Consider the following 15,621-nt stretch of genomic DNA (forward strand, 5'->3'; position numbering starts at 1 on the left):
TAATGTTTTCAAAGTGGAGCTCACAGAAATTTCACTCATATTTCTGGATCTAGATAATAGAATGCAAATGCTATTTTCAGAAAAAATAATGAAGTTAGAATAGAAAAGCCTGATGTGGACTAAGATTTTCAGGTTCTAACTCAATGAAAGACAAGTTCAGAGTAATTGAGTTGGTAAAAGTTTACTTATTTATGTCCTTATGATAGAAAATAAAATATTTTCAAAGGCTTTAGTGAACCATTTGAACGTTTTTTAAAATGTGCCTAACGGGTATACTTGCTCAATATTCAAAGTGTTTAAAAGGTCATGTTTCTTGGCCTTTTTAAATTTTGATCTTTCTAAACCAAATCAACTCTGACAAAAATTCCCATTTTGCCAAGGTTGCAAGAAGTCCAGGTCATTTTTCTTGGCTCACTCCCCTTTCTAGGGATGTACCAGGATCCTAATAAGGGTTTTTAAATTTTCAATTAGAATCCCATTTCTTCAAGAGGGAAATGGCATACTCAGAGGACACATCCATGAACTCAGGGACTCAGAATGCTTAGCAATCTAGAATTCCTTCAGAATTGGACTATCCAAAATCAGCAAAAAAATTCCTTTGTGAACAAAAGTAGGCAACAAAATAGTCATATATACCAATACTTATTCATCCATCCATTCATTCATTTATATGGCTATACATATATGAGAGGCAGTATAACATAGCGGTTAAAAGCATGGGTTCCAGAACCAAACTGCCAGATTTGAATCCTGGTTGCACCAATTACTAACTGTGTGACCTTAGGCAAGTTACTTGACTTCTCTGTGCTAAGGTTTCCTCGTTAAAAAATAGGGGTAATGATAATAATACTTACCTCATCAGGTTGTCCTAAGACTAAATGAGTTAATACACATAAAACACTTAGAATAGTGCCTGGCACATAGTGCTCAGTAAATATAACATGTATTATAATAAGATTATATTATTTTATGACACAAACGGTGTGGCAATAAACATACTTCCACGTGTACTAGGGTGACTGATGGAGATCTCAGTATAGGAAAAAATGAAAAATTTGACTGTATTGTTCATTTTCTGCTGCTTTTAAAAATCAAGTATTCATTATATTAAGCAAGATGTTTCTGAAAACTAAGCCAGAGCTTGAAAGCTGCCTCCATCACTAATTTGCAGCATGACTTTGAGAAAGTTATAACTTCTCCAAGCCCAGTTTCTTCATCTGGAAAATGGAGATCATAATAGAATTTATGCGAGAATGTAAATACACTATGTTGCACAATGTTTGACACAAAGCAAGCACTCAAAAAATATTAGCTACTCTCATTATCATCACCAGCAAGAAAGATGATGACTTTAAAGCTATTGGAGAGTAAGAATGCAGAAGACAGGTGTTCTCAAGTATGAAAAATCACCTTGGTTCTGAAGGGAAAGCAAGGATCAGCTGTCAGTAGGTCAATTCACTGAACCTCAGAATGAGATAGTTCTGAGTCTTCATGTGTGAGTCAGTTCATTTTATTATCAGAAAGAAAATATATAACAAAGGGCTAGAAAGGCCTTGTGAGATAAGCCAAATACTCAAAGAAATGAACAAACTTCCTACAGTGTCTGTTGGGCTTTCTTGCCCAGAGATGTGTTAGGACTTGAGTCTTCTCCCTCATCGTGGCCTTGGTTCTTTCAGATCCCTGAGTTAGAGGTTCTTGTACATGAGCCACCTAAGTCTGACACAAGTAGTTTTCTTCAGGGAGAGGGTATAAATGCAGGGCCCAGAACCTCACCCATACTGCATTTGGACCTGTCACCTGTCCCTTGTCCCCTGTCCCCTGGAGAGCCACACTGAAAATGAGAAATGAGTAGTTATCATCCTGGACCATCATAGTGTCTTCAGATCTCAGTTCTCTAACCTTTGTTGGTTTTCTCTGAAATCTAGAAGAAATTCTCTCTGACATCTTGTCTCTTTGACAAGCCCACTAATCTAGTACTCTCTTGCTTGCATGATTCCTTTCATGCATCCTAGTAGGAGGCAATTTTCAGGAGTGTATTGGCTTTTGATTAAGAACACACTGCCAGTGGAAGAAAAAAGAAAAAAAAATGGCTTTTGTGTTTTTTTTCCTGCCACTCAGGAGGCCATAAAACACAACTCATTCCTATGCCCTGAAAAAAAACTTGAACAAGGAAATATTGAGGAGGCATTTGAAAAAGTAGATCAAATTGTCGAAGGTAAGAGTCTCAGGATATTTGACAGAATCTTTGCAGGATTCCATTCTGAAACAGATACTGAGAACATGGGATTTCCTCTCAGAAAGTCCAGCCTCTAAATGGCCCTTTGCCAAATTTCTCTTATATCTCTTCTTTCTAAACAGTGTGTGTGTGTGTGTGTGTGTGCACGCACGCGTGCGTGTGCGTGTGTGAGACTCTTGGGGGTGGGAGGTAGGGAGCAACAGAATAAACAGAAGAAAAACACCTAAGACTTTGATGATGCAAGAGCCAGTGAGGAACAGAACCGGATACTTTCAACTGGTTACATAGAACCGTAGTCTCTGAAACAGATTACCCTCAGTTGCCACAGGACAAATGCCTAATCTGTCAGCTCCTTGGTCAGGACATATCCAGGCTGGCCAGTTCATGTCTTACTTGCTGCTGAGTTCCCCCAAATGGCAATTTCCAACCTGCACTCACCTTCAGGAATTTCCCTGTGCTTGAACTGAACAGGAGAAGTCCATGCTGGAGGACAAGAACATTTTTACATGGAAACACAAAGAGTGCTCATTATTCCAAAGACAGAGGACAAAGAACTAGACATTTATGTGTCGACGCAGGATCCAGCCCACGTGCAGGTGAGGTCTAGAATTTCCCCCAACCCCTCCACAACGTTCTAATTCCAACATAGCCTTCAATTCCCATAGCCTCACTGTTAGCAGCCATTTTACCTGCAGAGACTTAGAATCCAAGTATTGGCCATCAGTAGAGAGATAAAACCCCAGGACCCATTTATTTTTTCTGGGCTTGTCCAGTAAGTAAATGAACAGCCACAGACTTAGTACATTCATTTGCATCAATCATGTTAAATGAACTCTGTGATTGGATGGCAACACTAAGTTATGTCTATACTTGATTTTTCTCTGAAATTATCATTACAGATAACTTTTGGTGTAAACACATCACTTTCTAGCACATTTCCATTTCCATACAGTCATGAAGTGCTCTAGTTTTTAGCTGCAAATATATCTTCTTTAGTAGGTTGTCAGAAGTTTCACTTTGTTGGGACATTAGGTCTAGGCATTTGGCTAGGATTCTCACCTCTGACAGGAATCCAGGACCTGACAGTTTCCCTTATAGAAAGTACCATTTTTCTGCTGGAAAAGCTGTTCTGTGATGACAATTCATGTTTATGAATTCAATAGGGCTCCGCAAGACACATTCAGACTATCTCAGTCTTTTTTTTTTTTTTTTTACTAACAATAGATGTGGATGAATTTTGTGTTTTGGTTCAGCAGACAAAAGTCTTCTTTGCCATTTCACTCTTGTAAAACTTTCCCAATCTCTAACTTTTACAGAAAACAGTGTCCTCTACTTTAAACATCCCCATCAACAGGATCACCTGTCATGTAAAACGAGTGGGTGGAGGTTTTGGTGGGAAGGTAGGAAGACCAGCTGTATTCGGAGCTATTGCAGCTGTAGGCGCTATCAAGTAAGTGCCCTGGGGGACACAAGAGGGTGGAAAGTGTACAGAGCTGAGGGCAAATCAGTGACCTGAGAGTCACTGTGGCTGCTGTCATAACCACCTGTGTGTCCTTGGGCAACTCAGCCTTCTGTTTCTTTTTTCTTTATAATATCTTATAATAATAGACATAATACTCAACCTCCTAGAGTTATTAGAAAAGTCAGAGAGAGAGAGAACTTCGAATAGGCTAATTTGCTGTAAAAAGAAAAGTAGCCGTATTCGTTGAACACCTTCAGAGCTGGGGCTGCTCTGTTCCTGAGTTTCAGGGAAGGTAACCCATCTAGGGGTGGGGCAAGTCACCTGCCAAAGTGGCGTGCCAAAGGGAAGTCTGCTCCTCCACTTTTCCTTCCTACTCTCAGCTTTAGGGAGGATTGGGTAAGAAAAGAAAGGCTGCCCACCTCTGCCTCCTTGCACCTGGGAAGGGCTGCCTCTTCACTGTGTACTTAATGGATGGATGACACCCTCAAAGCGAGCTCCCTGGCTAACCTCAACCCACAGGCTCACTTATTCACTGTCCATGCTGGGCACGGTGCTGGCTTTTCTGTTCCTTGTTCATTTTCTATAGCTTTTTCTTTGGTGCTTCCTCAGAACACCAATCAGCCTGCAAAGTTCAAAGGTCCTGCTTCCTTTGACAAATTCTTTATTGTTCTGAGCTAGGTCCCAAGGCACTTAGATATGTATTTCCTTCCACAATGAGAGGTAGGAAAAGGCAGGATCTGAATTCCATCTCCAGTTCTTTCCATAATGAACCTCTATCTGTTCACACCTACCAAGGACCCAGCAAGGGATAATCAGTTCATATTCCTATCAGGCTTTGTGCCTTTAAGACTTCTCAGACATGACTGCACACTAGAATCACCTGGGGAGCATTCAAATCCTAATGCCTAGACTGCCCCATACTGACCTAGACATCGGTATATTTTAAAACTTCCCCAGTGGTTCCACTGTACAGCCAAGTGTGGGGATTTGTGTCTTAAGCTACAACCTGCCATAGCACACACCTGTCGTGCATTAAGTGATCCCCAGAGCAGTGTTCCCAAATTGCTGATAATAAGAGTCTCCTGGGCTCATAGAAATTCCTGCCTCCCCATCCCAGACCCACTGAATCAAACTCACCAGAAGATGAACCCAGAAACCATACATTTAAATGATGCTCCAGATGGTCCTTACCATTAAAGACCAGGAAACCCCATGCTCGAATTGTATTTTTCAATGTATATCTAAAGACACCCGCATCAGAACTGCTGAGAAAAATTTAAATTCTAGGGCTCCTCCCCAACCTATTGAATCAAAGTTCTAGTGCTAAAGGCTCAGGAATTTGCATTTTTCACCAGCATTTTAGATGATTCTTCTGTACTCCTAAGTCTGGGAACCTCTACCCTAGAGATACAGAAAGGCCAAAGCTCCTAGCTTTCCAAGGGCCCAACTTGGCCAACATAGTAGCAGTCATGGGTGAAGATGAAGATGCTGAACCAGATATCCTAAGACGAGTGTTGGTCTTGTTTTTGTTGTTGTGTTGTTAAGTTTGCATTTATTTGTTCACATTCTTTCTCCTTTGTAACTTAGTGGGGATATGCAATATAACTGGATCTGGGTGAGCATCAAATTTGACTGGCATATGACATTAATCACTTTAGCCAGATCTCCAACTATCGAATTATAGACCACAGAGACAATAGTAATTTAGCAAGTTAGTTATACATTAATTTAGATCAATACCTAGCATTGAATGCACTCAATGAATACATATGGAATGGTTGCATGGTTAAATGAATGGTTGGATAAATGAGTAAGAGGGTGAATGGAGAATGGAAAGGTAGAAAGGTAGGTAGACAGATGGGTGGGTAGATAGTTAAATGATGAGATGAGTAAATAGATGGGTGGATGCTAGATGAGTAGATGGATGGATTGGAGGAGGGATGGGTGAGCAGGATGGAGAATCTAAGATTTGTTTTCTTTAGAACTGGTCGCCCCATTCGCCTTGTTCTTGATCGGGAGGATGATATGTTAATAACCGGGGGAAGACACCCATTATTTGGAAAATATAAAGTGAGTATTAAAGATGAAATTATTAAAGATGAAATTATTAAAATTTTATTTGAACAATTTTTTCCTTTTCTATTATTTTGATTTTGCTAAATTCTAAAAACAAACAATAGTCTTAGCATCTAAAATACTTAATGAGGATACTAGCATATGTGAATACGTATACAATTTATGAGGAACTTTTAATAAATCTAGTGTAGAATTATGAAAAAGTTGGAGGATAAAAATACAATTTCGAAAAATGATAAAAAATGCTATTGAAGGAATAAGAATTTACATTAGTGGTTGCCCCAAAGGCAAAAAAAACCACTAAAAGAAGCTACAGACATTGTTATACCAAAACTTCATTTTTACAAGTGTTGCCACTAAGTGATATGAAAGTGTCACAAAAGTTCTTTGCAAATAGAAAAAAATAATAATCCCCTAACAAGTGAATGTGGTGTTTCAAACCACATTCCTTGCATTTTTATGCAACTATAGCATAAACACTATTAAAAATATTTGTTGACATCTAGTTGATAACAATACTACTTTCAAATCTATGACTGAGTTGTTGGGACAGTTCTAATATAATGTTTCCCTGTCAAATATGCTTTATTTGGGAATTGCTTATTGCATACATATAGCTAGATTTTCTATCTGATTTTTCACTGCCTTAGATTACCGAATTGTTATATTCCCTGTATTACTAAACTCACAGCTTTCCAGACCACAGCACAATTTTATTTCTTCCATTGGCATTAGTAATTTTTATAATTAGAGAGAAATGAACCATAGTTGGCCACTAAACTTTTTATTTGCTTTCAAATGCACAGAAATTAATACTAAGATATATTATTTTCTTCTAGTACCAAGAGCAATGTAGAGGCAGCTCTGGGATTGTGGCATTTGGTGTTGTGGTGGTTCTTGAGTTCTTTGGTTTTGGCCTAGATTATAAATCAGGCTTTATTTATATTATTGTCATGAGATTGTTTAGTACTAGTACTTACTAAAAAGGTCCTAAATGTAAATATTTTGGTAGTTATAATAATATAAAATATAATTTAAAAGAGTGATATAATCAGACTTTTTTAATCCAAGTTTTATTTTATTAAAAATACATAAGTTTACTTCCAATATAATAATATTGTGTCTATATGTATGTATACATCATTATTCAAACTTAGCTAACAAACTTTTGCTTGGTTATTTAGAACTATTTGTAAATTAGCATAGTAGAAGTTTATGTGTGAATAGGTTCTTTCGAAATTCTTGAAACATTTATATTAAACAGTTTAAGAATTCTCTCTGCTACCATTGCTTAGCAATCTTTTCTTCATGAAAAGTCAAAGATAAACTTCAGCCTAGCATTTGTCAAAATTACCATAAATTCTGAATTTGTAGATTTTCCTACATGTCCTAACTGCTCTGGTTTATTATCCAACATTTCCCTTGGAGTAGATGACAATAATCATATAGCTGGATGGTTCCATCCGTTGTACTTATCTCCATTTTCAGAAAGGCAAAGGGACCAGAGCCAATCCTTTTTTGGTAGAACTACAACAGAAAGTGTGAATTTTTCTTTTCCATCTGGACTATACAGACAAACTGGTCTAGGTGGGTGGGAGGGGCGTGGCAACTTCAGGAAAATATAAGGTGCCTTCTGTGAGCCCCAGTAAGAATAGCAGCACTAACTCACATTTGTTAAATCTGTAACCAGTGGCAAAGCACTTCACCAGCTCAGTACAAAGAGAGTCGTCACTCCATCACTCTGTCACTCCTGGGTCCATTCCCCTACCTCAGCTTCTGAGGCTTTCCTGTAATAAGATGCACTGCGATTCATTCCAATACATGCTAGAAATTCTAGAGACTTTTCCACAGGGGGCAAACCACAAACTAAACTAGAAAGACCAGTAAAAAGTGAAGGAAAACCTTTCCAGAATAAGAAAGAAGAGGATAACAATTATATGTGGGGAGATAAGCAAGAGCTTTAGAATTCTATACTGACTATGAAGCCAGAAAATTACACATTGAAAGGAAAGGGCTCAGCAAAATTCAGGTCCGAGGAGGTCTATGTCAGCCAAACACTGTAAAACAAGGGAATAGCCAAGTTTGGGACACCACCAAGCAAACAGGAACAGAGTCTGTCTGAAGTCCCCCTAATAATGGAGCTGAGCTGTGGTTGCAACTTTGGCATGTAAATTTTAAACACATCATAAAATGTCCATCATTTAATGACAGGTGGGATTCATGAATAACGGGCGAATCAAAGCTCTAGACATCGAGTGCTTCATTAACGGAGGATGCACACTGGACGATTCGGAGCAGGTACGTCCTTGATCGCAAATAGAAATGCAGAATTTCTAGACAAGTCTTCATTGGACAGCATGTGTCCTCAAGTACTTACCAAGTTCCACAAACAGTTCAACTTAGTATGTGACTTTTAGAGAAAAGGGGGAAAAAAAGTGTCCAATATATGTGAATATCTCCTTTTACTTTAGGTTATAGAATTTCTTGTACTAAAGCTGGAAAACGCGTATAAAATCCGTAACCTCAGGTTCCGGGGCCGTGCATGCATGACAAATTTACCGTCCAATACAGCCTTTCGAGGATTTGGCTTCCCACAAGGAACCCTGGTGACAGAATCTTGCATCACAGCTGTGGCAGCCAAATGTGGCCTTCTGCCAGAAAAGGTAGGATTGTAATCAAGGTCTCAACCAAGGTTGCTGAAGGATCAGACCAGGTGGGGAACAAGCTACTCAGGGAAACACCCTCAAGGAATCACTCGGATTAGCCCTGGCTCGGAATTCAAGATAAACTCAGTACTACCTAAAAGAACTAGGCTCCCTCCCCTATCTTCCACCCTCCTTGTACAAAGATTTCTCGTTGTCTTTCTTTCTTCTTTTAATTTCTACACAAACAATTACTCTTTTTAAAATTCAAACCCATCTATGGCCATGTCACCCTGAACAAGTCCGATCCCATCTGATCTCAGAAGCTAAGCAGGGTCGGGCCTGGTTAGTACTTGGATGGGAGACCACCTAGGAAGACCAGGTGCTGTAGGCCTAAAAAATAAGAGATTGTATGCTGACAAGGTCTTTGCAATCTGTGAGGTCAACCAAGGATTGCCTCGCCTAAAATAAATAAATAAATAAATAAAAATAAAATTCAAACCGCACTGAAGTAGTTGAAGTGGAAAGTGAATGTCCCGTTTTTTATCCCCCCATCCCTATTGTTTGAAAGTAACCATTGTTAACAGTTTCACATTTATTTTTCTAACCCTTTACCTATGTGTGTCTACCCATCTGTATTCATGCACACATACATAAACATTGATGTATGTTTCTATGTGCATGTATATGGTTATTTACCACAACAGAACCATAATAAACACATTATTCTGCACCTTACTTTTCCTATTTGACCATAGGTCATGGCCATCTTTCTGTGTCAATAGCATAATCTATTTCATTCTCTTTCATGACTGAATAGTATTATGTAATATGGATGCATTGTAATTTATTTAGCAACTCCATTACTGATACACATTCAGGTTGTTACCCATTTTGGTCTATTAAAATGATGGTGCAATAAACATCTTGGTACAGATGTACCAAGGGTTTATCTTTGCACTAGTGTGTTATCTTTAGGATAAATTTACAGAGTGGAATTGCTGATGTAGTTGAAAACTTTTGAGAGATACTGCCAAAAGAATGCCCTCCAAAAATATTATTTTGTGCAATATTTTAGAAGGTCCACAGTATGCTAGGCCAGAGAGAGGCAGCCTCTGGCAACTGAGATAATTGCTGATAACACCTTTCTGTTCCTCATATATTCCAATCAGACCCCAGCCTACTTTTTAGACTTCTATCCCATTTCTTCAATATAGACCCTCTACTCCAGCCAGGACTTTCAATGTATTGTCCTTTGAATGTCTTTGTCCCTAAATTAATCAGGGATTTGTGATGGTCAGGATACTCCCTACACAAAAAGAAACATCGAAACATAGAACAAGGAAGACAATAGTTATCCTAAGAGAAGTCACATCAAGAGTTCTATGGGTACAAGGAAAAAGACATCACATTAGCTTGGCGAGAGGGAAGTCAGGAAGAACTTTCTGAAGAAGATGGCACTTGAGATAGGCCTTAAAGAATGACAGGCACAGATAATGACAGGGTGATCGAGGCGAGTGGAACAGCTTGAACAAGGAAAGGCAAACTCTTTCTGGCTCAGTTTCTTTATCTATAAAATGAGGACAAGATGACTCGCTTCACAAATTCTTGCAAGAATCAAATGAGTTAGCATTTGTTAAAATATTTGTTTTCATAAACTGGATAGTATTATTCCAGTGTTGCTGCTGATAATAATAATTATTTTATTTGTGATTAGAGTGAGATGGGGATAATGAAAAACTCCTGAGCATATCCCAGTGGATTCTTCTTTGTCAAAAGTTGCAGGCTTCCAGGAAATGACACACCCATAATCAAATACATTTTTAAAAAGATTTGTCCACACATTCCAAAGGCAACTGGAAGGCTTAGGGAAGATTTGCTATTTGCATTAGCTGCAATGCTATTCCTCTCTAGCAGAACAAATCTTCAGTTATGACAATAAAACTTTGCTTTTATATACCATCTATCAACTCTGCTCCATCTATGAACCTTGTGGGGGAAAAGGAGACTCTACCTCCTTAGGCTTTTCCATCCCATTGCTCTTCACAGACCAGTCACTACCACTGTCCTCCACTTCCAGGAAGGAGAGACCCTGACTGGTTCTTTGAAGAAAGATGAGAAATAACCTCTGTTGTTTTTGCAAAAGCACATGCTTTCCAAAGAAAAAGAAAAAAGACCCTGTCTTTTCTCCATCAAAGTTTGTGCTTTAATGGGGAAGCTTGTCAGGTCTCTACTTTGCAGTCAGTTTCTTTCTTACCATAACTATTGATCAATTTTCCATCCATTTCAGATTAGGGAGAAAAACATGTACAAAACTGTTGATAAAACCATCTACAAACAAGCATTCAACCCTGAGACCCTGATAAGATGTTGGAATGAATGTCTGGACAAATCTGCCTTTCACAGCAGAAGAATACAAGTGGAAGAGTTTAATAAGAAGAATTACTGGAAGAAGAAAGGCATTGCTATTATCCCCATGAAGTTTTCAGTCGGCTTTGCCGCTACAAGCTATCATCAGGTAAGGTCCTATATGAGAGAAATAACCTTGACTTTGGGAGAGTGTCACATTTCCCAAGGCACTGAGCCCCTCTACCACCACTACTCATAGCCCCTGGGTGAAATGTACAGAACTCTCCTGAGCAGCCCCTGCATCTGCAAGCACTTTCAACACAGTGCAGTAGAAAAATCCCTCAATGACAGAAAACATTAGCAGCAAACCTAAGACCTGCAGCAGCGTAACTGCCAAGGTGGAGCACTAACCTCACCCCAACTCTGAATTCCCTATTAAAAAAGGAACAGGAGCCCACAAGGCCTGTAGTACTGTGCTTTCTGAGCTCAAGGGTCTCATGGCTTGAGCAGGAATGGGGCTGCTCCTGGTCTGTGCCCCAGACCCCATGACAACACTCCTCAGTACACCCTAAGTCTTAGGCAGAGAAGTCTTTCTGTTTTGTCCTGACCAGCTGGCTGTTTCAAGCCACATCTCTCAGGAATCTGTGTCAATCCTGATGGGGAAATGGTGGAGGGCCAAGAATCCTCCCAGATAGGTTTGCAAAGGAAGAGGAAAGTCATTCACAGGTCCTATCCAGATGGGAGGAGGGAGGGCGGCATAAAGATGAGTCCATTGAAGAGCACAAAGACTGATACAGACGTGTCTTCCCAGGAAACCCAATGGGTCATACACAAGAAAGTTGTTTAGAAAACTGAAAAAAGTTGTTGCCTCCCCATGATTTTCCAACAAAAGCAGAAACTCAGCAACTGAAAAAATCTTTTAACATGCATTAGATCTAAATCTAAATCTAAAATCTAAATCCAAAAATGCATTAGATCTCCCTTGTGTGTATACCATTGAAAGCATTCTTCCAGTTATACCCAACTACTGGCAGCCAATAGACACACACACACACACACACGCACGCACGCATGCACGCACGCACACACCACAAAAGCTGCCCTGTCAAAAGAAATCTTTCTTAGGGAATGAAACAGTTGTCCTAAATCTCTAATCAACTGGAGTCACTTGGCCCTGCCACTTCCTAGCTGTGTGATATTAAATAAGTTATTTAACCTCTCAGAGCCTCAGCTTCCTTAATTATAAAATGAGAATAATCATCCTCTCTCTCAGGACTGAAGAGGATTCATGAGAAAATGACTGTTAAGCACTTGGCAGGCTTCCTGGAACACCATGTAGTTATCCAGGGCAGCCCATCCCCCACCCCAGGAGCTGTCAGACACATCTCTCAGGGCTGTGGCTCCCCTGGCCTGGAGGATGAGGCTCCCTGACTCCTGGGTCACACTCCTGTTCAGGTCCAACGTGCCCATTTTATAGAGGTGCAAAAAAGTTCATTGTCACGTCTACAAGCCTAGATTGAATCAACAGCTAGGGCATAAGAGATCCTCTTTGGTGAGGGGATAGATGTCTGTGTGGTCTTTCCTCTGACACCAAATGTGTCTTTTCTAAACCAGTTCTGTAGTTCTCCAACACAAACTGGGTAACCAACAATTCAGTTCAATTCTGACATTAACTACTTAGAGTTAGCACAGACCCCACATGTTGAGGGCTGAGTCCCACAAGACTGCCCCAATTTCAGATGCCAACACAAATTGGGTGTCCAGGCTACCCGTACTTCTGCCCAACTGACTACAAATTTGGGAGTTTCCACTACTCGTCCTCTCAGGTTTGAATATTCCCTAGAACTCACAGAACTCAGGAAAGCACGTTATCAGTTTATTATAAAGAGTATAACAGAAGAACAGCCGTGTGGAAGAGATTCATAGGGGAAAGTATGGGGGTGTAGGGCTGTCATGCCCCTCTCTCTCTAGGTATGCTGCTCTCCACCTTGTGGATGTGTTCACTACCCCCAGAAGCTCCCAAAACCTTGTTTGGGGGGTTTTATGGAGATTTCATTACATAAGTACAATTGATTAAATCATTGGCCGCTGGTGATTGAGATCAATCTCCAGTCCCTAACATCTCCCTGGAGGTCAGAGGGTGGAGCTAAAAGCTATGATTCTCTAACCAGTGGTTGATCTTTGTAGCAACTCCCAACCCCACCCTCCACCCCACCTCACCCCAATCTAAGTAAGTTTCTCCCACAGTCATCTCATTAGTGTACAAAAGTCAGTAAATTTCAAGGGTTTTAGGAACTCTGTGCTAAAAACCAGAGGCAAAGACCACATATTTATTTTTTATTGTACCACACCTCCCCTCACCTGTATGGCTGCTGCTCACCTAAACTATAGCCTACTTCCTACCAACTTCTCTTTTCACCACAAAAAAAAACTTTAAATCAAGCAATGACTTTAAGTCTCCATTTGAAAGGCCTCCAGCTTCCCCACAGAGTTCCAAATTGATGTTCTCAAGAATCACTAGGCTAAGAACTGAAGCCTGTTATTCCAGGTCAGCTGATGACTCACAAAGCTGGAACACCTACTCCCTAAACTAGGTATAGGAGCACTGTCCTCAGAGGGAGTCAAAAGTCCCACAGTGAATAAATACTATTATTAACACCTATAAGCCCTGATGGCCAGTACCCTCTCCAAGCCATCCTGGGCCTCCAGGCATCTCTGGACAGAATAGACTGAAGTCCTAATTCTTCCTCCTCCTCCTGGAAGAAAAAATACCACATTTCCATTTGTCCAGTTTAACAAACCTTTATTTAGTGTCTCTATGATTCAGCCCTGCTCAAAGTTCTCTTCAGGACACAAAGATGAATGAGGCCAGGTGCTTGTCTTCCAAGAGACTCTTACAGAAGAACTTATCACTCCCTACATTTATTTCCTGTGGCTGCCGTAACAAAGAACCACAAACTGAGTGGCTTAAAACAACAAATTTATTCTTTCACAGTTCTGGAAGCTGGAAGTTCAAAATCAGGATCTCAGAAGGGCCATGGTCCTTCAGAAGGCTCCAGGGAAGAATTTTTCCTTGCTTTTTCCAGCTCTTGGTGGCTACTGGTATTCTTTGGCTTGTGGCAACATAACTCCCATCTCTGCCTCTATCTTCACATGGCCTCTTATAAAGCCAATGATCATTGAATTTAGGGCCAACCCTAATCCAGTATGACCTCATCTTAATTAATTACATTTGCAAATAAGGTTACATTCTGAGGTTCCAGGTGGACAGGGATTTGGTGAGGGGACACCATTCAACCCAGTATACTCCTTTAAGAGTAAGTGCAGAGAAGGGGGTCACTGATCCTTCCCAGAGGGGAAAAAGAAGTGTTCAGGAAGCTTTAACAAGAGTAGAGACCATGGGGCGTGGGTCTGAAGGCTGAGGAGCGGGCCAGGAAGACAGAACAGCATAAGCAAGAGCACGGGTCAGACAGGAGCACGGGCAAGGCCAGACATAGAAACAAAGCAGGAAAAGACAGGGATGAAACTGGAAAAGGACAAGAGACCAAACCCTACAGGGCCTCATACTATAAAAGGGAGCAGGGCTCTCCCTTCAGAAACTCCCTTGCAGGAAGTAGAGGAGTTTCTGCCTACCTCGCCCAGAGGCAAACCCTTCTTGCCTTCACAATTCCATTCAGTCGTCACTTTGGGGACCCTTCCCTCAACTCGTAGAAGCAGTCAGATCTGCCCTTCCAGGTCCCCAGGGCCCCTCGTGCCACACCCCTTTATTTCACAAGTCATCCTGAATTCTAATGACTTGCTTTCCAGCCTGGCCCGGCCTGCACTGCGAGCTACTTGAAGAAGAAGCACATCTTGTTCATCTTTATATATCTAGAGCTGAGCCCAGGTTGGCACATAACACGTGCAAGTACTTAAAAATGTTTAATTCGCTAGTCGAGTGGTTTGCCAGAGATTTTAAGCAGGGGAAGACTTTCAAGTCATTGGAACCAATACTCACAACTCCTGAGTATCCAAAGGAACTCCTACTAAAACCAGGTTCCTAAGTAAGAATGTTCTTTACAGATAAACTTTTTACAAAACAGAACTAAGCCCCAGAATCCTACCAGGAAAGCTTGTCTCTCTGACCCACCCTGCTCCATGAGACTGCTGTTTTATGACCTCATTTCCTATACTGAACCTCACTAAACATGCACTGAGTTGTGCCTTCTGGCTTGTTTTACTAGGCAGCTGCACTCGTTCATATCTACACAGACGGGTCTGTATTGGTCACACATGGAGGCAATGAACTGGGACAAGGTATTCACACCAAAATGCTACAGGTAAGACAAATAAAATTGCCATTAATCTCTCCATACATTCTTGACATGACTGACATTTGGCACTAATTTTAGGGTAAATAACAACTCCCTGTGCTGAAACCCTAATATCTTGACTATTTAGTTAGAAAAACATTTTACATATCAAATAGAATAGCAGAAATCGCACACATATGCGAATACTCTTAGAACTTGGCCGGTGCTTATTAGTGAAAATACCAGTTATGAGCCCCTGGAGCACTGTGGTGGTTGTGCCATGCAGGCTTACCCAGAGTAGGAGTTTCTCAACTTTTCTCTTTTGAGACCAGTATGTATAATTTTAAATGTTGGACAATAATATTAGGTTGCTAATATATTGTTTTAACTAGTAAGGACAAGTATTTCAATTGTCCTATAATTTTTAAAGGATATTTTAACATATACACATGTACACACAATGTAGGAAGATCTATAATCCAAGCGGTAAAAATAATAATCCTTTAAATTGAACAAATTGAACTTTCTGACTAATTTGCTGGGTTGTTATAGTGCACATCTGCA

The 15,621-nt window shown here is 40.3% G+C and overlaps 1 protein-coding gene and 1 pseudogene across 2 annotated transcripts in view; both read left to right on the top strand.

The window, feature by feature from the left end:
* LOC120587516 (aldehyde oxidase 2) overlaps positions 1–15,621 on the top strand; it is a 71,099-nt gene that overhangs the window by 34,227 nt on the left and 21,251 nt on the right. For both annotated transcript variants that reach the window (XM_039844362.1, XM_039844363.1), the window contains exons 20-27: positions 2,119–2,215; positions 2,708–2,832; positions 3,553–3,686; positions 5,681–5,768; positions 7,986–8,072; positions 8,246–8,437; positions 10,707–10,934; positions 14,989–15,084. In XM_039844362.1, the coding sequence (XP_039700296.1) occupies positions 2,119–2,215; positions 2,708–2,832; positions 3,553–3,686; positions 5,681–5,768; positions 7,986–8,072; positions 8,246–8,437; positions 10,707–10,934; positions 14,989–15,084 (1,047 nt within the window). The remainder of the gene's footprint in view (positions 1–2,118; positions 2,216–2,707; positions 2,833–3,552; positions 3,687–5,680; positions 5,769–7,985; positions 8,073–8,245; positions 8,438–10,706; positions 10,935–14,988; positions 15,085–15,621) is intronic.
* LOC120587856 (uncharacterized) lies at positions 8,692–8,810 on the top strand (annotated as a pseudogene).

This window comes from Pteropus medius, unplaced genomic scaffold (assembly GCF_902729225.1).
Source record: "Pteropus medius unplaced genomic scaffold, Ma_sr-lr_union100, whole genome shotgun sequence".
NCBI classification, from domain to species: Eukaryota; Metazoa; Chordata; class Mammalia; order Chiroptera; family Pteropodidae; genus Pteropus; species Pteropus medius.